At 44.8% G+C, this 21,400-nt stretch overlaps 2 protein-coding genes across 2 annotated transcripts; both read left to right on the forward strand.

Moving 5' to 3' along the window:
- The first annotated feature begins 1,375 nt into the window (after positions 1–1,375).
- On the forward strand, positions 1,376–8,959 carry sparc (secreted protein, acidic, cysteine-rich (osteonectin)). The gene is made up of 9 exons (XM_079268666.1): positions 1,376–1,527; positions 1,962–2,015; positions 3,452–3,560; positions 4,889–5,010; positions 5,173–5,293; positions 6,174–6,307; positions 6,755–6,903; positions 8,028–8,176; positions 8,547–8,959. Exons 1-9 carry the CDS (start codon positions 1,471–1,473, stop codon positions 8,573–8,575), a joined length of 924 nt encoding a protein of 307 aa, XP_079124792.1. The 5' UTR covers positions 1,376–1,470; the 3' UTR covers positions 8,576–8,959.
- Positions 8,960–12,731: 3,772 nt separating this feature from the next.
- Positions 12,732–19,548, forward strand: g3bp1 (GTPase activating protein (SH3 domain) binding protein 1). Its single transcript, XM_079268663.1, has 12 exons — positions 12,732–12,842; positions 15,091–15,207; positions 15,340–15,421; positions 15,894–16,067; positions 16,155–16,245; positions 16,504–16,594; positions 16,940–17,198; positions 17,315–17,419; positions 17,668–17,785; positions 17,878–18,003; positions 18,092–18,201; positions 18,331–19,548. Exons 2-12 carry the CDS (start codon positions 15,113–15,115, stop codon positions 18,583–18,585), a joined length of 1,506 nt encoding a protein of 501 aa, XP_079124789.1. The 5' UTR covers positions 12,732–12,842; positions 15,091–15,112; the 3' UTR covers positions 18,586–19,548.
- Positions 19,549–21,400: the final 1,852 nt, after the last annotated feature.

The following is a 21,400-nucleotide window of genomic DNA, read 5'->3' on the forward strand; positions in this document are numbered from 1 at the left end:
ATTGGAAGTTTTATTGATTTCTTGTTGGTCTTATCCGAGGCGAAGGAATTGAAACTATTTGTAACTCTTATTATCCCGCTGATCTCCTGCAGCGTGCGGTCGATACTCACTTCAGTGTTATTGCTCTGCGTGAGCAATTTCCTTCACAGCGGAGGAAGAACTCCACAGGAACAAGAGATCAAACACAAACAACATAAGGAAGCGGGGTGAATAAAATGACAGCTCGACCTTTGATCTCTGCAGTCGAGACACTTTAACTTACAAACCACACGTCCTTTCATGTCAGGAGGCCGGAGATCGTTTCTGGATGTCTGCGTTAAAACAGCGGACTCAATGGAGGTGCAGAGGGAGATAAGTACTATGAAGAGGGAGGAAGAACAAGCAATGTCATGCTCCGCTGTGGAACAAAGAAGCCCTTATTTAGGCCTTCAGACGAGACGTGATAGAGGAAGAGAAGCAGGGAAGAGGAAGGTTTCCAGAGCCCAACACCGGACGCTCAGACCATCAGATGGAGAGGAGAGCAAGAGAAGACAGATAGGGGACTCATCTCTTACACATACACATATACATATATATATATACACATATACATATATATATATATACACATATATACACATATATAAACGTAGTGCAGTCCATGTGATACGATGAAGTAGAGCCTAGTGTGTCAACTTGACAAGGATGTAAAAAAGAAGAAGAAATCTTTGTTTTCATCCGTTTGGCTACGAAGAGAGAAAATGAACGGTTCCTTCCCTCTTCAGTCTGGATCCGTTTCTGGATCCTCCAGCAGGCGGTCTTGGACCGATTGTTTTGGTCCGCACCAGAGAACGATTACATTCACAACTTCCCAAATGAACTGCAGAGTTTGATTAAAATAGACGAAATGTTGGACGCATTCTGACATGAATCCCTCTAATCGATGGCAGCATAATAAAAACAGGCTTTGTGTACGTCGTGATTTGAAACATGTGCAACATATTCACACAACGCAGTTCAATCAGCTGCTGTGCTCTCGCTGTGATTTATGAGAGAAGATCCCCGTCAGAGGACCAGAGGGTGTTCTGGGAGAGACTTTTCAACGAACCCACACACGGCCAGAGGCTTTCAACACGAGCTGCCAGGGAAGAAAGCGGACAGCGAGGCTGTTTGGGGAACTGGAGAGCTTCCAGTCGTCTCTCACAGAGAGTTGTGCTGCAAGTTGTGTCCAGATGCTTCAGTTGTCGTCAGAGAGGCTGCAGGGCTTCATGAGCGTATGGGTGTTGGTTAGGATTCAGATTCAGATACTTTTTATTGATCCCGCTTCTTATCTGATGATTCTCATTTTAGTGGAGTAGATAAAGAAACTTAAAAAGAGAGAAAGTAAAACAAATGCATCTGTGGCTGTAATAGTTAGAACGTGACGATAGGATTGAAATAAGAAGAAACTGGGTTCACTCGTCCGTCTGTTTGTCTCCACAGACTTTGAAGATGAGGATGTGGATCGTCTTCCTCCTGTGCCTGGCTGGCCACGCCATGGCTGCTCCTGTAAGTGACGCTGTGTGTGTGTGTGTGTGTGTGTGTGTGTGTGTGTGTGCTTTTGTCTTTATGAGCATGTTCCTCTCTTTGTTGGCTTTCCTAAATGTCTCCTCCTTTCCTCTGTTATTAACAGCTCACGTGTAAGTTTCCATGTGTGTTTTCCTATCCGTGTGCAGTTCTCTGTGTGTGTGTGTGTGTGTGTGTGTGTGTGTGTGTGTGTGTGTGTGTGTGTTGTTGCAAGTCTGTGAACATCGCTCCCCTGAGTTTTCATGTGCATGAAGATTCAAAGTGTGTTTTGAGAGTGAGGTCATCGTCTGCTTCTGACTTGCGTCACTAAAGTGTTTTGTTTTAATCGATTAGTACTCACAAGTGTGTGTTCACGTGCAGAAGCAACAATGTTTAATGTGTGTGTGTGTGTGTGTGTGTGTGTGTGTGTGTTCCAGACTGAGGAGGTGCCCATCTTGGAAGAGCTGGTAACCGAGGAGCCAGTTGTTGAGGTCAGTCCAGATGTTCATCATGTTTTTTTATTTTCTCCTTAAAAGCTGAAACGGGTGAAACCATGAAACTTCCCCGGTTGATTTCTTATTAGACAATCATTTTGCAGAACCAGCTTTCTATTTAAATATGCAGATGAGGCACGAGCTTCTCAAACATAAGAGCGCACCTTTGTTACGTTCATAGAGAGAAGAAGTCTCTCGAATTACGTATTTTCAGTCTAAAAGCCTGAAGACACCAAGGACGATGTGTAAAGACCTCGAGACTCCAGAGAGTTAACGACATATGATTTTTCAGAATAAAGTCCCATGTTGTTGCACCAGAAGTGGAGGCACTTCGTCTCTCTTTACTGTCGTTACACTGATCGTTTTTGGGAAACTCGACCTCAATGCTTTTGCTCTCGTCTGAGTTTGATTTGGCCTCAGCGATGCGCTTCCTGAGCCAGGCAGCTGCTCGGAGAGATGATCCGATCTATGATGGAGCTCCGGTGGTTTCAACACTGCAGCCAAAGAAGCTCAGTGGTATTTGTTCACGTGTGACGGTGGAGGAGACCACAGAAGAATTACTCGCTCAGCCTGAGACACAATCGATCCGTCACAGAATCATTAGAAACTAAATACAAGCAGTGGGAGTTAAACTGAACAAACTGAAAATGTTTGAAGGGTTGGCAAAAGCAATGTCTGCCTTTGACCCTTTGTGAAGATGGACTTTTTATGGTTTCATTCAGAGGGTCTTCACAGGCCGAAAGCAGCATTTCAGGGACTCATCTTGACCTCCGGATTGGAATAATCTGAGCAGTTCTAAAGTTCAACAGAGATTCTCCAAATTCTAATCACCAAATATCCATTTGTGATCTGTTGCTTTTGTCAAATCTTTCCAACAATCAGAGGGATGAAAACAGGAAAACCCTGCTGCTCCGTCCTGGATTTTTCCTTCATAGAAACAAACGTATTGCAAAAGAGACGAACAACACTGAACCTCAAAACATCCTCCTTCATGTCAACGTTATTTCCTTTCCTGCTCCGGAGGTCCAGCGGGACCAGGGTTAGTTTTCGCCGGTCATGACAGGAAGCCGTTCCGTTCCTCATGGCTCACCACATGTGGACCCAGCTGCTTGATATTGTTGGATGTGTTACGGCCGCTCCCACATTCTGTTTGGCCTTCAGGGAGGAACCTTCTTCAGCGGTGACGTTTAAACCTTTTTTCTTGTTTCTCTTTTGAGGAAAACCAGGGATATTTAAGCGGTTTTACTTAAAGTGGACGTCGTGCAGAAATAGACCTGAAGACTGTTGCACGGACATCATGCGCAAGAAGGAATTCAGAGAGCGCATTAAGAGAAAACCTCACTCTCGTCGCTCCGTACCTCACAACATTAAAATCCTCAGCATGTGACTCGTGAAGCTTACGGTCTGACCTTTGACATCTGATGTTCCTCCAGGAGCCCGAGGTGGGGGCCAACCCGGTGCAGATCGAGATCGGAGAGTTCGATGAGGCCATCGAGATTGTTGAAGAAGAAGAAGAAGAAGAAGAAGAAGTTCTTACTGAGAGTGAGTTCGTCAAAACACTCGGGACGACATGACATTGACTTGCATTAATTCCCAGGAGATTTCTCCGGTGCATTCATTCGTTTTCACATTGTGCAGAATGTTGTACAACAACACAGAGAGTCCGAGAGACAAACTCTCTCACTCCTTTCAACCTTGAGGAAGGCAGCTCAGACCAGATCCACTCCTTTCATTCTTACCTTTCACAATAAAAGCCCTCGACATAGACACTGCGTAGCTGTTTACAGAGGGAAGTAAGCATTTCACTCAACGGGAACTCAATCGAATATCTTAGAGTTTTAGGCTGAACAACAGTTAACCTCAGACAGACTTTTATTGCATTTGTCACATAATTTTCCTGTTATTTACGAATCACGCCAATCATTTTCCAATTCATTTAATTCATTCCTTTCTTCTTTGTAATATGTTTTAAAAAGAAATACTTAAAGCAGCAATGTCTTTTATAATAACAGCACATCAAATGACAAGTAGAAGTTCTGCTCGAGAACCAACATTTAAATAGTTGTGTGTGTAATCAAAAATAAGAGAATTAACAGTTTGTTCATATTTTGTTCATTCATTTCATAAGCAAGTAATAAAAGTTGTCTTCAAAATTGGTATGAAGGTGTAAACATCAACTAGGCTAGCGAAGTAAAAGTTGTGAAACAGATTAAAACTTCAATAGAACATCACTGTGTGTATTTGCTTCCACGCGTTCATAAACGTGGCGCACACACAGAGTCAGAGTCACATGACCTCATGGAGGCTTTAGATGGAGACGTTTCCAGGTACATGTCACGCTTGTTGCTCTACACGTCGACCGCCTCTTTTTACCGCCACAACCTTTTGATTGAGCGAGCTGGACCTCAGACCTCAGACTGGCAAATCAAACATCCCATAATAACAGCCCGGCTGTAATTACACCTTCCAGCTGGCTTTAAGTAGCAGCTCAGCGCAGTCTGTACAACGTGTACAGACATCGAGTTCTAACTCCTTCACTTCCTTTAAAAGTACCACAATTATAAAAAGTGCTTCATTCTAAGTATAAATGTATTGCCTTTAAGATGAAAGCATCTACATCTCAACAAATCTACTCCATAGTTTTCTCTTTGTGTGTTGATACTGTGAGATATCTGTCCACACGCCACACATTGAAAAATACATTTTAAAACAATCGAGAGCAACAGAAACAAAGTCCTATTTCAATGTTCCTTAATCCTCCGACGTATGAAAGATTTCATTCTGAGTTTTCTTGTGGCCCTGGAGGGCCGGACAGCGGAGTCGTCTCCCGACAATAACTCTGCTTCTGGACGTGCGTGCTCTTCCTACAGATCCCTGCCTGAACCACCACTGCAAGAAGGGCAAAGTGTGTGAGGTCGACGAGGGCAACCTGCCCATGTGTGTGTGCCAGGACGCCTCCACCTGCCCGGCTGCCGAGGGAGAGTTCGAGCACGTGAGTTGGAAAAACAAACCAGCCATTCTCTTTAAAACTGTAAAATCCGTATTCATCCAGCGGCTGTGAACTCACCACCGAGGATCAGTGATACAACCTCGAAGAACTACAGAACAGACTGATGACTGTGACAACTCATCCGTCTGCGTTTCCGCTTCTCAGGTTTGCGGCACCGACAACAAGACCTTCGACACCTCGTGCCACTTCTTCGCCACCAAGTGCGCCCTGGAGGGAACCAAGAAGGGCCACAAGCTGCACCTGGACTACATCGGACCCTGCAAATGTGAGCTCGCACACTCTGCTTCTCAGTTTCCCAAAGACGTTTCAGCTCAGCTCTCTCTGTGTGCCGGCGTTTTCTTTGATTGATGGGCGGTTCAGATTCTGCAGGTCTGGGCCTGCAGGCTGCATTTCTTCCACTCTTTAAACTGAAGATGACACACACACACACACACACACACACACGCTCAGTTTGAGGAAATGAGTCAGGGCTGAAAGGCTCAAAGGGAGATCAAGGTGCTGTTCAGTGCACAAGAATAACAATTGAATGATATTATATATATATTGAGGATGAAATGTTGAGATGCAGATATTTTTTCTGCAGTTTGCTGATCATTGTTTTCATGGCACTTAAAAGGTTTAAGATGTCATTTTTTTCGTTGTGCGGTGGGTGAAGTAGAGACGCCGTATAAGTCTCTGGTAACGACCTGTCAATCACAGTAGCCCCGCCCTAAAGCATCCCCTGCTTTATGGTCTGTGTGACTCTAAATGGACCATAATGTACTAAATGAACATCATGCTGTATTGAAGAAGACTTGAAACTAGAGATTGAGACATAAACTCATGTTTACAATGTTTACTGAGGGAATAAATCAAGAGAGAAGTAGAGTAATTTTCTATAGACTTCTATACAACCAGAGGAGTCGCCCCCTGGTGGACACCAGAGAGAATGCAGCTTTTAAGACACTTCAGCTTCGGCTTCACTCGGCAGAACCGGAGGTTCCCGATGTGCTACAGTAATGACCAATGATCGAGTAACATGCCAACAAAAGCCTTTTAAAATGGAATGCAGCTTTTATTCAGTCGATCATCACAAACTACTTCCAAAGCAAACCTCAATTAAATTATGAATCACACATCGAACTGACAGCGCTTCCTCCCCGCAGACATCGAGCCCTGCATGGACTCCGAGCTGAGCGAGTTCCCCCTCCGTATGAGGGACTGGCTGAAGAACGTCCTGGTGACTCTGTACGAGCGCGACGAGGACAACGACCTGCTCAACGAGAAGCAGAAGCTCAGGGTGAGTCCAGGAAGTCACTAAGACCCAAGTTAAATCAAAGGGATGTGGAATAATGCACAGGACTGCGTTCTAGTGTAGATCTTCCTGCAAGTGAGGCAACAAGGTAACAACAAGGGTTAAAAGCCAACACAATATTCAATACAATGCAGAGAAAACATCTTATAAACTACAGAAGACATAGTTGTATCAAGTGTTTTATGTGTTTAAATACAAAGGTCTGTCATTTTGGGTTTCATTTGGTCGCCTGTCAATGGCGTCATGTCCCCTCTCGACTTAATTTGTCTCTACGAGTCCAAATATGGTCACTTCTGTTTCACAAACCAGTGGGTGACGTCAGCGTGACTGTGCTCTTACGTACAGTCTGAGCTCCAAGTCGCTCACAATCGACATCTAAGCGCTGCAGCAACGTTTGCTCTTGACGTGGGTTGTGTCTGTTTGACGTTTCAGGTGAAGAAGATCTTTGAGAACGAGAAGAGGCTGCAGGCTGGCGAACACTCTCTGGACCTGCTGGCTCACGACTTCCAGAAGAACTACAACATGTACATCTTCCCCGTCCACTGGCAGTTCGGCCAGCTGGACCAGCACCCCGTCGACGGGTACGTAGTGGGAGGGAAGCAGGAACGAGGACGGGGCGGCGGGTTCAGAGTTTAACCGGTCGCTGTGGGCGTAATCAACTAAGATCTCTTTCGTCACCCAGTCAGTGGTTATGCTTTTCTTTCAAGCCGAATAACTTATTTATAAGGAATTCATGAACACATTTCTGGAAAACACAAGATTTAAAGTGGCGCTGATTGAAATCAACGAAATGAATACAGCTTTATTACAGCAAGGCTCATTCGGCCTCCACATCTTTCTTCCATAGACAGAAATAGATAGATGGAAAATAGAGTGCCTTTTGGGCAGATTCTGCAAGTCAGCACATGTTAGGCCTTTAATGTCAGTGCTGCTCAGGCAGCGGTTGAGCTTGAGGCAGACTGAGAGCTGGTTGGTTTCCTTGAATCTCACACCACAGCATCACTGATGGAGCCAACAGACGCAGCTCACTGTAGAGCTGCTCGCTCCAGAAGAGGACGACGTGGCTGCTGGACTCTCAATGCACCTTTACGCTAGTTAACAGTGTGATACAGTAAAAGAGCGGAAGGGAAGGTGTTTAGGGAGACACTGACATCGTTAAAACATATTTCATGTAAAAGCAGACAGTTCGTGGATGAAGGGGACTTTCTGCATTTTGTTGTTAACTTGATCACAAACAAAGATCCCGACATTTTAAAGCTGCTTCTGAGATCACGAGACAAACGTCGGTCTTCATATCTTCTTATACATTTTCTCACGATTTCAAGATAACGTGGAACACACACCAGTGTGTGTGACCTGTGGCGAGTCTCCGTGCAATGTCGAAAATAAATCTCAGCGAGCCGCGGCCATTTTTGATTCTGCGGTTGGAAAAAGTTGAACTTTTAGCGGTCGAAGTGCGGACAGAGAATGCGCCCACAGCCAATCAGCAGACAGAGTCCTGTGACATGTTCTGCAAAGAATTCGTTCCCGCCTGAAACACATGAACCGGCCTCCCGGCTGCAGAAAGATGTAATGAACGTGGCGAGCCGCACTTCGCCGCTGCCTGGTGTGTTTTATCAATAAATACTGTGAAACAGAAACACAGGATTTGAAAAGCATTTCATTGTAAAACTCATTTCCTTGTTGTGGTGTGTGTGCGACGCAGGTACCTGACCCACACGGAGCTCTCCCCCCTGCGCGCCCCCCTCATTCCCATGGAGCATTGCACCAGCCGCTTCTTCGAGCAGTGCGACGCCGACAACGACAAATACATCGCCCTGGAGGAGTGGGCCAACTGCTTCGGCATCAAGGAGCGTGAGTATCGACCACATGCGTGAAGACGGTCGCCGCGCAATGAAAGAATTATTAGTTTTCCCAGAAATATGAACTTTGCATATTTAGCATCTTCCTGAGGAAAGCTCGACACATTTCCAGCAGCTTTAGTGAAGTTTAGTTGCAGAGATTGAATGAAAGCTGCAGCACAGGTTGTCTTTGTTCTTCATTTTTCTGTTGATGTTGGTTTTTTTAAACAAAAATTATTGATTCAGTCTAGAAAATGTCCCAACATCTGGGACACCAACACGTCTTTGTCGCGTTCATGCTTTTTATTTCATCCCTACGTATAGTTCACCACATGCTTCAATTCAAATAAATGTGCTGACGGATGTTTTCTGTGTGTTTGCAGAGGATGTGGACAACGACCTCATCGTCTAAGCTGCCAGCAGTCTGACGAGTCCTAGTCGCTGACGGGACGAGGCGCTGATCCCCAAGTTAAAAAAATAAATCACAGTAACGGTGCTAATTGCAAATTCCTTTTTTTATTTTGTTTTTAAACAATGACCTTTCCTGCATATACCACTAAAAACAAAAAAAAGATCGCAACAGAGAAATGTGCACAGTCTGTCTAACCATCTTTGAATTCTCTAGTTTGTTGAACAAAACACCCAGCAAAGAAAACTAAAGACCTCTGATGTAAATGTATGTTGTTGACAACAGTATATATGTGTTATGGATTATGGATTTGTTCAGGGCTTCAATTTGAGATCAATTTGAGACAAAACTGGAAAGTCAAAAAAATAAAGTTTCTAAATAAATGCTCCCTCTGCTTGCTTTCTACAAAACCTATTAGTTTTGCACTCTTTTGGTGGCGGACTCTTTCTTCTTCTGTGCTTTGAGAGTTGTTCACTTTTATTTTCCGTGCAGATTCCTTGTCCCAGACGAGGACACGCGTGTGATATTTGAAACAATAAAGAGGATATGTTGTTTGGACCTTTGAACGAGGGGAAAGTCTCGCAGGCTGAGAGTTTTTTTCTCCTAATTAAGATGTTTCGTCTGACGCTGAGAGCACGACCGAACGCTCACCACGAATAAAAGACGATGAAAAGATCTCTGCATGCATTCACATCTTTCTCCTCCGCTACAGTCAGGAACTCCTGTTGAGACGATCACGACAAGGATCAGCACGGCTCCACGGGGCTCCAGGAGGCCGGTGTGTTGACCACGTTGTTCTCTCTTTGTCAGTCATTGGTTTGTATCCTGTGTCGTTGTGCAGCAGTGATGCTTTTACAACCGGTTTATTTGTCAGAATTCCAACTTAATCTGAATTCTTGTTCAGTGTTCAGTTCACTTTTGTTCAGCTTTCTGGATAAAAACAAGTAAAGTTCATCGTCTTGGAACTCAAGCAGTTGACTGCTGTCGGAGTTTCACATATAAAATGCAACATATGGTAAACGACAGCTCGTATGATGGCTTATAAAAAGTTATTTTTCATGTGTTCTCCTGCGATTGTCCAGCGACACGAACGATCAGTGCTCCAGTAAAAGCTCCTGTAGTGCAGAACCTGTTTAGGGAACAAAACTACTCGTTTAGGTTTAGAAAACAACACATTGTGCTTTGGGTTGAAGACCTGAGAGACTGTCAGAGACCTGTCAATCACCGTGTAGCCCCGCCCTAAAGCATCCCCTGCTTTATGGTCTGTGTGACTCTAAATGGACCATAATGTACTAAATGAACATCATGCTGTATTGAAGAAGACTTGAAACTAGAGATTGAGACATAAACTCATGTTTACAATGTTTACTGAGGGAATAAATCAAGAGAGAAGTAGAGTAATTTTCTCATAGACTTCTATACAACCAGAGGAGTCGCCCCCTGGTGGACACTAGAGAGAATGCAGCTTTTAAGACACTTCCTCATTGGCTTCACTCGGCAGAACCAGAGGTTGCCGCCTGCTCCAAAACGCATGCATTTGTTTTCGTAAGAACAGCGAATGAACGGCCTGATGTGTGTGAAGGGTTTCCAAGCCCCTCTCCTGTCACATGGTCATTTAGTGGCTGACCTTCTCCCTCCCCCGCAATCATCTCATGTTCCTCGTTAGACGTTTGCCGCTTCTCATTGAAAATAATTAGTAAGCGGCGGGCGGTGGCTTGGCTTTGCTTTTGTTGTTTCTTTACAATAAATAAGTGTGTAATCAGGCAGTAATAGAAAACATCTGTGTGGATGTGCTGTGAGAATGTAGGGCCCTGTAAAACAAACCCAAATCACAATAAAACGAGTCTCAAATGTCTGTAAAGTGCTGAAATAAGCAGTTATGTTGCTCCTCCTCACTCATGCTGTGCATTCAGAGATACTGGAACGCAATGGAGTTAAAGCTAGAGTGCACACTTGTGTTTAGATTCTGTTGGAAATAGTTTACTTTGAAACGACGAAAAAGGTTTCGACTATCAAACATGTTGAAATATGTGTTTGCCTGAGTAATAAGCATACAATATGAATTTCTTCTTATATTATTAAAGCAATTAACTTCAGCCCACACAAAGAGGCCGTAAAACAATAAGAAGCAAACAACGAGAACATGTTGTCCTAAACAACACTGTAACAGTTGATTTTACAACATAACTACATGGCTGCTGTATGAATAAAGTCCTGTCTGCGCTGCACTTGACGGCTTCATTTTGTAAAAGGGCACCGAGCTGCTCGTGGTCCCCTGGGAGACGAGCGAGGGAGAGACGGAGCACCCTGTTACCATCCTCACCCGTTCATCCAGACTCCAGTGTGAAGAATGTGAAACAACAGCCGGGGCCACACAGGCCCCTCCCCCTCTGTGGCTCAGAGAGGGCACAGAGGGGGAGGGGCCACACAGGCCCCTCCCCCTCTGTGGCTCAGAGAAGGCACAGAGGCCCCGGTATGGTGCTGTAACGCGACACCTCTTCTTCTGATGGAAGTCTTTGCTCAGTTAATTAACGTGTCTTTGATCTACTTTTTGCTGTAAGTTGCTTTAAAAATGAACTTAATTTCGGCTCAAACACACACCAGGACTTTGCTTGAGCTTGTTCCACCCGTTAGTTGAACTTCATCTAAAAAGTGCATAAAAAACACTTATAAACATGTTTTTGTTTGTTCAGACATGTGGAACGATCTCAGCTTTAAAGTCGTAGTTCAGATAGTTTGACCTGATAAAACACAATGTCTACAAAGTCTACACACATAAAAACGAAATACAAAATATTTTACATTTCTTGCAAGAACAAACATCACAAAAAAAAACTCTTCTAAAATTGTATTTTTGCATCACAACTTTACACACAAACCCTAAATAAATAGCTCTCCATGCCAGCAGCGCACTGATGTCTTTGGCATCTATGAACACAAATGCAACGTGTTTATTCTCACTCACAACAGAATGAGACACAATGACTTTCACTGAAGATCACGTGAACATAAATACTGTATATAGTAGCACATGTACACTGTACAGTCACTCACAAACTGGCATGGTTGTGGCCACACACACACGTGTGTACACGCACGCACGCACGCCACAGAGCAAACCTGAATCCTATTTATAGAGTTCATGTCCTAATTGGTTACAGGTGTTTTCACAGCTGCATTATGTGATTAATAATTGAGTGTGGCGTTTAAACAGCAGTGTTAAGCAAAACAATCACACACAGGCTTTTTAATGTGTCTATTGTATTAACCGCGTGAAGTTATTTGCAGAAAGTACGTTTTAGGATTTCAAATTTAGTGTGAAGCAGAAACCGTGATGATGGTTTGTAGAATTGATAAACGAGCCTCAAGTAACGTTGAAGTTTGATACGATTTGTCAATTTTCTGTCGTTGTTCTTAGGAACCACATATGCGCTGACCAAAGGCCCTATATTCATGTGTATCAGGTGGTTTAAGGTAATTCGTTTTTTTGTAAATATGCAACATTAAATTGCAGTATGAACTGCAATAATGTGAGATTTTAAGGAAAGTTTTGCAGTCTTTCAGAGCTTGCGCCTAAAAGCACATCTCACAGACAGGTGAAGATGCGCAGGAGCAGGTAGGCAGGTGATGTGAATGGCGGGAAAATGGTAACTGCAGGCAGGGCGAGATTAGTGTGTGACACAGAAAACAGCCGGTAACTGCACGCACGTTCAGGATCTGACTGAGGTGATTTGGGACTCCAAATAAAGGGTTTTCTTTAAAGCTGACTGGCAGGATATGCGGGGTTTCTGCTCTTTGACATTTAACACAAGTTAAACTGTTATTCGATGAGTCATCCGCTGTAATTAAAGTCAGTTAAAATAACTAATAACGTTTTGTCGCCCCTAAGCGGTGAAGAGGCTCCGGTACACGAAGCTCAAAACAACAACCGGCACGTACCGGCCGATGACACCATCGCACCTCAAATCCATTTACTGTGACAAAATCCCAGGTTCAGACACAGCGCTTCGTGATTGGCTGTGAGTTAGAAGCTCCCGCCCCTATCTGTGGAAGCGCTAAAGCAATTGGGGATGAGTCCCACAGCTTTAATTTGATTGGCTTAGACGGCTCGTCAGAGGCGGGATGTCACGTTCGGTTGCGGAGAATGAAAACCGGTAACTTAGCACTCCAGCACGTTGTGAAGCCGCTAGCGTCTCCTGGCTGCTGTCGCTGTGGTGATTCAAAGAAATCACTTGTTTCTTGATCGATTTTTTTGATAGTTGACCCACAGGTAAGTTGTTATTTTTGACAAACTGTCACGTGTTTTTCGTAAAAAAAAAAGTAGCAAATAGGATGTTTTCCTGTGTCGTAATTGGCAGATAAACTGGGTCGCTTTTTTACGGCTCCGTCTACATCCTGGTGAGGACATGATGGCTGTTAGCACGGCGGTCATGTTAAACTAAACTATACGTGTTATGATAATGAACTCGAAAGTAGAGGCCGGTGATGGAAGTAGTTGTTTGCTGTGTTGGAATATTAGGATATAGCCATTTAACTTTGTTTTTTTCCAGGAGATAGCCACCGCCTATGTGTAGCCCACTTAAGAGCTCTCATTCAGTCGTGACTCCCTCCCATCGTGTGTTTCTCTTCTTGGTTGCCAGTTTTGCATTTTTCTCCACAATCCTCCACCATATGCGCTCACTGGTTTCTCCTCGGTTCTGATCCGGATAACCGGTTAACTTGCCACGGAAAGACCCGAGACGTGTAGCCGGTGAACCGGCCGGTGGACACGTGTTGGGGCTGCTGCACAAACCGAAGCTACATTAGCCGGTGTCTGCGCTAGTTTTTTGCGGGTTTAGCTCCGTGGTGGAGCAGCTATTAGGCTCTTTGAACCCAGGGTTATATCTGGTTGGTTGGACTACACCCTGTAACTGTAAAAAAAAGTCCCACCGACGTGCAGAGCCGCCATGACCGGTGGATGAGTGCGAGTAAGGCCGGTCGGTGCCGGTCACTGCGTGGCCTTTTGTCTGCCTGCCATGCTTTGCACTTTGTTTCTACACAAGCTGCTCTGTGATATGGCTGCTGTGGTGCAGCGCATGCCCTTATATGCACTTCATATCTTCAAATACACTCGGACCCCCCCCCCCCAGCCCTGAGACCCCGGCACACCTTCAGCTCTTTTGGGGCTACTCCTCCTCGGGCTTAGCCTGGTGGATAATGTGCTGCTGGTGTGCTGGGTGCTAAGTGTTTGCCAGGACAGCAGATGGTGGTGGGGTGGGCAGACAGGTGTGGCAGACAGACAGTCTATTTAAGACAGTACCAGTGGGTCTGCTAGTTTTAGCCTCCTCACCATAGAGTAACCTCTACTATTAGACCATACTGTGTGCTCTATATAGTTTTTAAAGGGTATGTCTGCAACCTAGACCTCCATTGTTGTCCCAAAACACATCATTGAGCCTCTTCCACATGCACTTAAAACACTGAGTCTGCAGCTGTAAATGATCCCGTATCAAATGCACTATTTACACAGTGAAGTTAAACTATGGTGCCTTTTTATAGAATACAACTACATCTTTGTGTCCTGTTGGGAAAGGTTTGCATCCTCAGTAAGACTTTTGAGGTTAAGTGCAATAGACGAAGTGAGGTTGTTGGTTTTGGACAAATGTAGAACATCACCAGTCCTACGTATCTTTTATTCTTATTCTACATTCCAGACGGGGACCAGTTTCACATCAGACTTGAAAGTTGCTTTTAATGGGCAATCCATCAAAACCCGACAGGCACACAGGCTCCATGTGCGAATATTCATATCGGTGACTGTTTAATGGCACAGTCGCATTACCACGTTTAAAAGAAAGTACAGGAAACAGGAATGTGGGCGTGTTACCGTCAAAGTGAACGTCTCCATAAACTGTCCGTCCTGAAGCGTTATCAGGGCGTTGAATCTGAAAACACGGGTTGATTTTGCAGTGTACACACACACACAGTGGTGGAATCAGTGAAGGGAACAAAATGTCCTCATAAAGACGGGACTTCTGGGACGCTTTTTAGATGGATTGTTCACGTCATTCATGTAGAGCTGCACGGTTATGTCCAAAAAGACTAATAGGCGTGTGTGACTATCTCAAGACACAAAACATCGCCTGACGTCAGAGCGCAACGCTAACTTCTAAAAGCCCAAAACTGTTTGTCAAGTTGTCATTTACAGTAGCAACTATTTTAAGAAACTGGCAACCAGCTCGTTGCTTACAACAGTAGTCCTCACGTCGTGATGTCTACGGGTGATTCTGCAATATGAGAGTTCAAAGTGTTCCCGGAACAAGTGAACAATTCAGTAATCTATTCATCTTTTGGTCCGAGCCAATTTATAATTTGCCAGAACTCAACGTGACAAACCAACGATACAAACTCAAAGATTTTACAATAAGAAACATTTCAGTTCACTTATCAGTTAACAGAACGATTGTTTCATTACTAGTTAATACAGTAATGACAGGACGTCATCAATCTAACCCTCTTCCTCCTCCTCTTCCTCACAGAGATTTCCAGCTGACCAAAGAAATGGTGATGGAGAAGCCAAGTGCCCAGCTGGTCGGGCGAGAGTTTGTCCGACAGTATTACACACTGCTGAACCAGGCCCCCGACTACCTGCACAGGTGAGCCCTTCGCCTGCTCCTCGGTCATGTGATCGTTGGTCACAGTTCACTGGAACCGCGGCGTGAACACAAACGCAGGATTCCTTAATGTGATGTAATAAACTAATGAGCCTCTTCTGTCCGTCCGCTCAGGTTTTATGGAAAGAACTCGTCCTACGTGCACGGCGGCCTGGACAACAACGGCAAACCGGTGGAGGCTGTTTATGGACAATCTGTAAGTCTTCTTCCTCCAGCAGACATTACACTTACACGCTAACATGTTTATCACAGAGCGGCTCTTACACACGTTAACATGGTTATCACAGAGCGGCTCTTACACACGCTAACATGTTTATCACAGAGCGGCTGTTACACACGCTAACATGTTGTTTATCACAGAGCGGCTCTTACACACGCTAACATGTTTATCACAGAGCGGCTGTTACACACGCTAACATGTTGTTTATCACAGAGCGGCTGTTACACACGCTAACATGTTTATCACAGAGCAGCTCTTACACACGCTAACATGTTGTTTATCACAGAGCGGCTCTTACACACGCTAACATGTTGTTTATCACAGAGCGGCTGTTACACACGCTAACATGTTGTTTATCACAGAGCGGCTGTTACACACGCTAACATGTTTATCACAGAGCAGCTCTTACACACGCTAACATGTTGTTTACACCCCCCCCTGTCTGCAGGAGATCCACAAGAGGGTGATGGCTCTGAGTTTCCGCGACTGTCACACAAAGATCCGACACGTGGACGCCCACGCCACCCTGAACGAGGGCGTGGTGGTGCAGGTGATGGGCGAGCTGTCCAACAACATGCAGCCCATGAGGAAGTTCATGCAGACCTTCGTGCTGGCGCCCGAGGTCTGTAGTCTCCGCCTGCTGTCAAAGCACACGGTCGGATGTGTTGATCGAAGTTTATAAAGTTTAAATGATTCTTTCTTCCTTCAGGGAACCATTGCTAACAAATTCTACGTCCACAACGACGTGTTCCGCTACCAGGACGAGGTGTTCGGAGACTCTGATTCTGAGCCTCCAGAAGGTGAGACGACGTTAAAGACCGTGTTTCATGTTTCTCTTACTCGTCATCCTCCGTCTGTGTTATTCAGCTAAAGATGAGTTCAGAGTTTCTCGTTCATTCGGTAGAGATTGTGTCTCTTTGCTCGGCCGTCTTTTATTCTGTTTAAGAACCTCATCGTGACGAATATTGCCTTTTTTATGGACTAGTTTAAATACGTGTATCTTTACTCCATAAAGAGCAGCAGGAGGTCGTTGTGCTGAACATGTTTGTGTTTTTCAGAGTCTGAGGACGAGGTGGAGATCGAGGAGAGGGTCCCCTCCCCCGACGTCGCTCCGGAGGAGTCCGCCTCCTTCTACGACCCGACACCCTGGTGTGTTCCTCGAGCTGTAACTGCTTCATGTGTTGCAACCTTTAAGTCATTTCTTTACCTACAAGCTCTGTGTTCAGTCAAAGTGGCACAGATTTGTTGTCGCATGACTGTTGGTCTCAGCCGAGTCAATCATGTCTTCTTAGTTGCGCTGAACAGCTCAGAATTTAATGTTTTTTACAGAATCTGGTTAAAACAAACGGTTTATTTTTGGTAAGATTTTAAACGAGACGTGTGGAGTAAAATGTTTTTGCTGAAATATCACAAATTTCATTCGTTCGTGACACACGGTGTGTTTCCCATTGTTCAGCAGATTCAGGTTTGTGTGTAACCGTCTCGTACTTCTAGTTCAGAGCCGACGGTTCCTGGAGACGACGAGGAGGAGGAGGAGGAAGACGAAGAGGAGGCCGCGGTGAGTCCAGAACCGGAGCCGGAGGCCAAGGAGGAGGCAGTCGTTGTGGAGCTGAAGCCGGAGACGACGGCGGAGACGCAAGCGGACACGAACGCATCCGACGACCAGAAAGAGAAAAGCAGCGGAGCCCCGCCCACCGCAGAACCCGCCGCCATGCCCGCAGAACCCGCCCCCACAGCCCCAGAAGAAAACAGGGTAGGTCTGAACGAGTGGTGGCACCGCGCTCTTCTTAGCAACGGTGTGACCTGCTGTAATACGTAAAGACTGAGATGAGCAGCACTAAGTGTCCCCAGTGTTCTGTCTCCTCCCAGCCGTTCTCCTGGGCGTCCGTCACCAGTAAGAACCTCCCTCCCAGCGGGGCCGTCCCAGTCTCAGGAATCCCCCCACACGTCGTCAAAGCCCCCCCCACAGCACCGGTAGGTTTGCAAGAGTCAGCTTTAAATATCTCCCAAGATAAATCTGGTGTTCAACTACAGCTTGACTTTAAAACTATTTTGGATTCTTAATGTTGAGCAGCGCTGTTGTGTTGCAGCTTTGAAGGCAGCAGGACACCAACGTCTCCTCCTACCGCCTTTATGATGATGAATCCAGCTGCTGTTGATATAAAAGTGAAGGCGTGAACCTGGTTATTTCTCTTCTTACTGATGCGTGTTGACTCTTTCAGCCCAGAGCGGAAGTGAAGTCAGAGTCCCAGACAGCAGCACAGAGACCAACGAGGGACCAGAGGCCGAGGGAACAGAGGCCCGGAGGTCCTCCACCGGTGCACAGAGGACCCAGACCAGGTAGGCGCACACACACAAAGAGTTCATAAACTCAGAATAGAGTCTACCAGTTGCGTTGTCTCAAAGCGTCCCCCTCTGTTGACTTGTTTCAGTTCGGGAGGGCGAGCAGGGCGAGTCCGAGGGCCGCCGGGTGGTCCGGTACCCCGACGCCCAGCAGCTCTTTGTGGGAAACGTCCCCCACGACGTGGACAAGACCGAACTCAAGGAGTTCTTTGAGCGTGAGTTTGATTGTTGGAGCTTCAGAACACGAGATTCCCAAACGTCTGTTCTGTGCCCGTGATGGTAAACGGAGTGTGCGGTCCACAGAGTACGGGACGGTCCTGGAGCTGAGGATCAACAGCGGAGGGAAGCTGCCCAACTTTGGCTTTGTGGTGTTTGACGACTCTGAACCGGTCCAGAAGATCCTCAGCAACCGGGTGAGACGGCTCTTTATTCACGATGATACAGTTCGTATGTTTGATGTTCAGTCTGGACGGATGAATGGGGGAAAAAAGAAACTTAATGAAGCTGTAACGTTGTTTTTGTTTTATTTCTCGTGTCCTCAGCCCATCAAGTTCAGAGGCGACGTCCGGCTGAACGTGGAGGAGAAGAAGACCCGGTCGGCCCGGGAGGGCGACAGGCGGGACATCCGGCCCCGCGGCCCAGGAGGTCCCGGCGGGCCCCGAGAGCGGGGAGGAGGAGGAGGAGGAGGAGGACCCCGAGGCCCCCCCACCCGCGGAGGCATGGCACAGAAACCCAGCTTCGGCTCCGGGCGGGGCGCGGGCCCCAGCGAGGGCCGCTACTCCACCCAGCGCCAGTGAGAGGAAACCTTTTGGGCTCCAAACCTGAGTTAGATTAACGAATACAAACGATGCTTTCTTTTTTCTTTTTCTTTTTTTTTTACCGCAGCAGGAACCAATTAGACAAACGTAAAATATAACAGAAAACTCTTCTTTACGCTGCAGCTTAGGAGCAGAAACGAGTTCATTTCAAGTCAGAGTTTAAGTCGCTGCACACACACACACACACACACACACACACACTCTCTCTCTCTCCTAAACGTGAGCGGGCTAGTATTCTGAAGAGGTTTCTGTTAGTTATTGACGCCGGTTTGGTTGAGAGCTTTCACCGTCAAATCCCACCAGCTCCTGCTAACTTCAACCGCCAGTCTCCATGTGTCTCATGAAGAAGGCTGCCTCCTCCTCCTCCTCCTCCTCACCTGCTGCTTTTTGTTTCCCTCCGAGGAATCCAGAATGTCACTTTTATGTTTTTAAACCCATCTCTTCCTCCAACACATGTATTATCTGGACTCTTCTTCTTTTGTCTTTTTATGGGGTTTTTTCACGCTGAACTTGAATTTATTAGGAAACAAAAGTCAAAACACACATGAAAGAAAAAAGAAGGGGTAAATACTACTTGAATTGGGGATTAAAAAAAGCCGGAGGTTAGGTTTTTTTTTCGCGTTCTCTCCCTGTTTCTTAAAGGAACGTGTACTTTACTGCTTGGGCAATCCTGTGTATTGCTGCCACCGTTGTATCGAGCGATGGATCTGTCTTATCTTTTTATTCTATCGGGTCAAGAGCTGAACTGTAGTGGTTTTTATTTGAGTAATGTTGGCTTGTCTCGCGTGGGTTCACGGACGCACCTGAACGGAGCATGTATATCGCATCATGAATGAAATCCTGTCAGGCTTCTACTACCGATGCACTTCATTCATCATGTTTAAAGAAACGAGCTCACCTGCCGATGAGAGAACTAAATTAAAAGTGATTTACTGTTTTAAACCTGCTGTGTTTCATCTTGTTTTACACTGCGTGTGTGTGTATCAAACCTGGCAACGTAGAATCAAACTCCAGTAGAGCTGCTGATGCTTTTATGTCACAGAGTGTTTAAGAGACTTTAAACTGGGACCAGACCACACAGTCCCACTACAAGAAGTATTCAGTGGTCCCATTTATTTATTTTCATGACTTGTAGGATGTTATTAATGGACACTGGGTCAGATTAGATTTTAAGTTGTGAGGTAGAAGGATGAATACTGTATCAAACACCTTTATTGAGCATATTTCATTAGTTTTCACACAAATACTTTTTGGATGTTTCTCACTTTTATAAACATTTTTTAACCTTTAATACATTTTTGGATATTTTTTTATAAAATCTAATAACTTTGGCCATTTTCACAATTGTTCCACAGTGTTCACTTTAATTTTTACAGTTTAATTTCTGGATATTTTTCACTGTTTTCTGACGGTTTTCAATCATTCACATAAAAGGCATTTTAGGCAGTGTTGATGTAAATATGGTCAACTTGTAATGCAGTAAAATACTTCGACGAATAAATACTTCTTAGCTGTATTTGCTCGTTACTTTATGGCCACAGTACATTCTCATCAATCATGAGCAGTCGACACGTTTCATCTACAGCTGAACATTAATAAGGTAACTGGTCCAGTTTGTGTTTCACATGCAGCTCATCACCTGAACCATGAACCACCTGCTGGTGATGACGTCATTAAAACGAGACGTTTTTACAGACGGATGAACACGATGAATGATGGCTGAGTACCATTTAGCTGCTGAATACAGTTCAGTAACTCAGAAGATGCAGTAAAGAGGATTAATAAAAGAAATACTGAACATGAAGGAACAAATCACACAAATACTAGTTAATGTAGTCGGGTTTGTTTAATGTTGAACATGATATATATATATATATATATATATATATATATATATATATATATATATATATATATATATATATATATATATATATATATATATATATATATATATATATATGATGTAAGATACACCTCTGAGATGAAGTACAGTATAAAGTACATGTACCTCTGAGATGTAGTACAGTAAAAAGTACAATATGTACCTCTGAGATGTAGTACAGTACAAAGTACAACATGTACCTCTGAGATGTAGTACAGTACAAAGTACAATATGTACCTCTGAGATGTAGTACAGTATAAAGTACAACATGTACCTCTGAGATGTAGTACAGTATAAAGTACAACATGTACCTCTGAGATGTAGTACAGTACAAAGTACAACATGTACCTCTGAGATGTAGTACAGTATAAAGTACAACATGTACCTCTGAGATGTAGTACAGTATAAAGTACAACATGTACCTCTGAGATGTAGTACAGTATAAAGTACAACATGTACCTCTGAGATGTAGTACAGTATAAAGTACAATATGTAGCTCTGAGATGTAGTACAGTATAAAGTACAACATGTACCTCTGAGATGTAGTACAGTATAAAGTACAACATGTACCTCTGAGATGTAGTACAGTATAAAGTACAATATGTAACTCTGAGATGTAGTACAGTATAAAGTACAACATGTACCTCTGAGATGTAGTACAGTATAAAGTACAACATGTAGCTCTGAGATGTAGAGGAGAAGTATAAAGTATCAGAACATGAAAGTACTGCAGTAGAGTACACGTACAAACCTCCAGGTGTTCTACAGTAAATCAGACATCGGACAGATTTCCTCTCACAGCGGATCGAAACCTTCGACTTTACTCCTGAGATTAGCATTCAGCAGCCGAGTGCTGACCAGCTGCAGGGTCGCTGTTCTGTAACTCACGCTGACCTCTGACCTCTCTGC

The sequence above is a fragment of the Melanostigma gelatinosum genome (genome assembly GCF_949748355.1).
Source record: "Melanostigma gelatinosum genome assembly, chromosome: 5".
Taxonomy (NCBI): domain Eukaryota; kingdom Metazoa; phylum Chordata; class Actinopteri; order Perciformes; family Zoarcidae; genus Melanostigma; species Melanostigma gelatinosum.

Coding starts and splice junctions, on each gene's coding strand:
- sparc (XM_079268666.1), top strand. CDS start 1,471: ATGAGGATGTGGATCGTCTTCCTCCTGTGCCTGGCTGGCCACGCCATG. Junction 2,016..3,451: donor CCGAGGAGCCAGTTGTTGAG/GTCAGTCCAGAT, acceptor ATGTTCCTCCAG/GAGCCCGAGGTGGGGGCCAA. Junction 5,011..5,172: donor CCGAGGGAGAGTTCGAGCAC/GTGAGTTGGAAA, acceptor TCCGCTTCTCAG/GTTTGCGGCACCGACAACAA.
- g3bp1 (XM_079268663.1), top strand. CDS start 15,113: ATGGTGATGGAGAAGCCAAGTGCCCAGCTGGTCGGGCGAGAGTTTGTC. Junction 15,208..15,339: donor GCCCCCGACTACCTGCACAG/GTGAGCCCTTCG, acceptor CCGTCCGCTCAG/GTTTTATGGAAAGAACTCGT. Junction 18,202..18,330: donor AGAAGATCCTCAGCAACCGG/GTGAGACGGCTC, acceptor TCGTGTCCTCAG/CCCATCAAGTTCAGAGGCGA.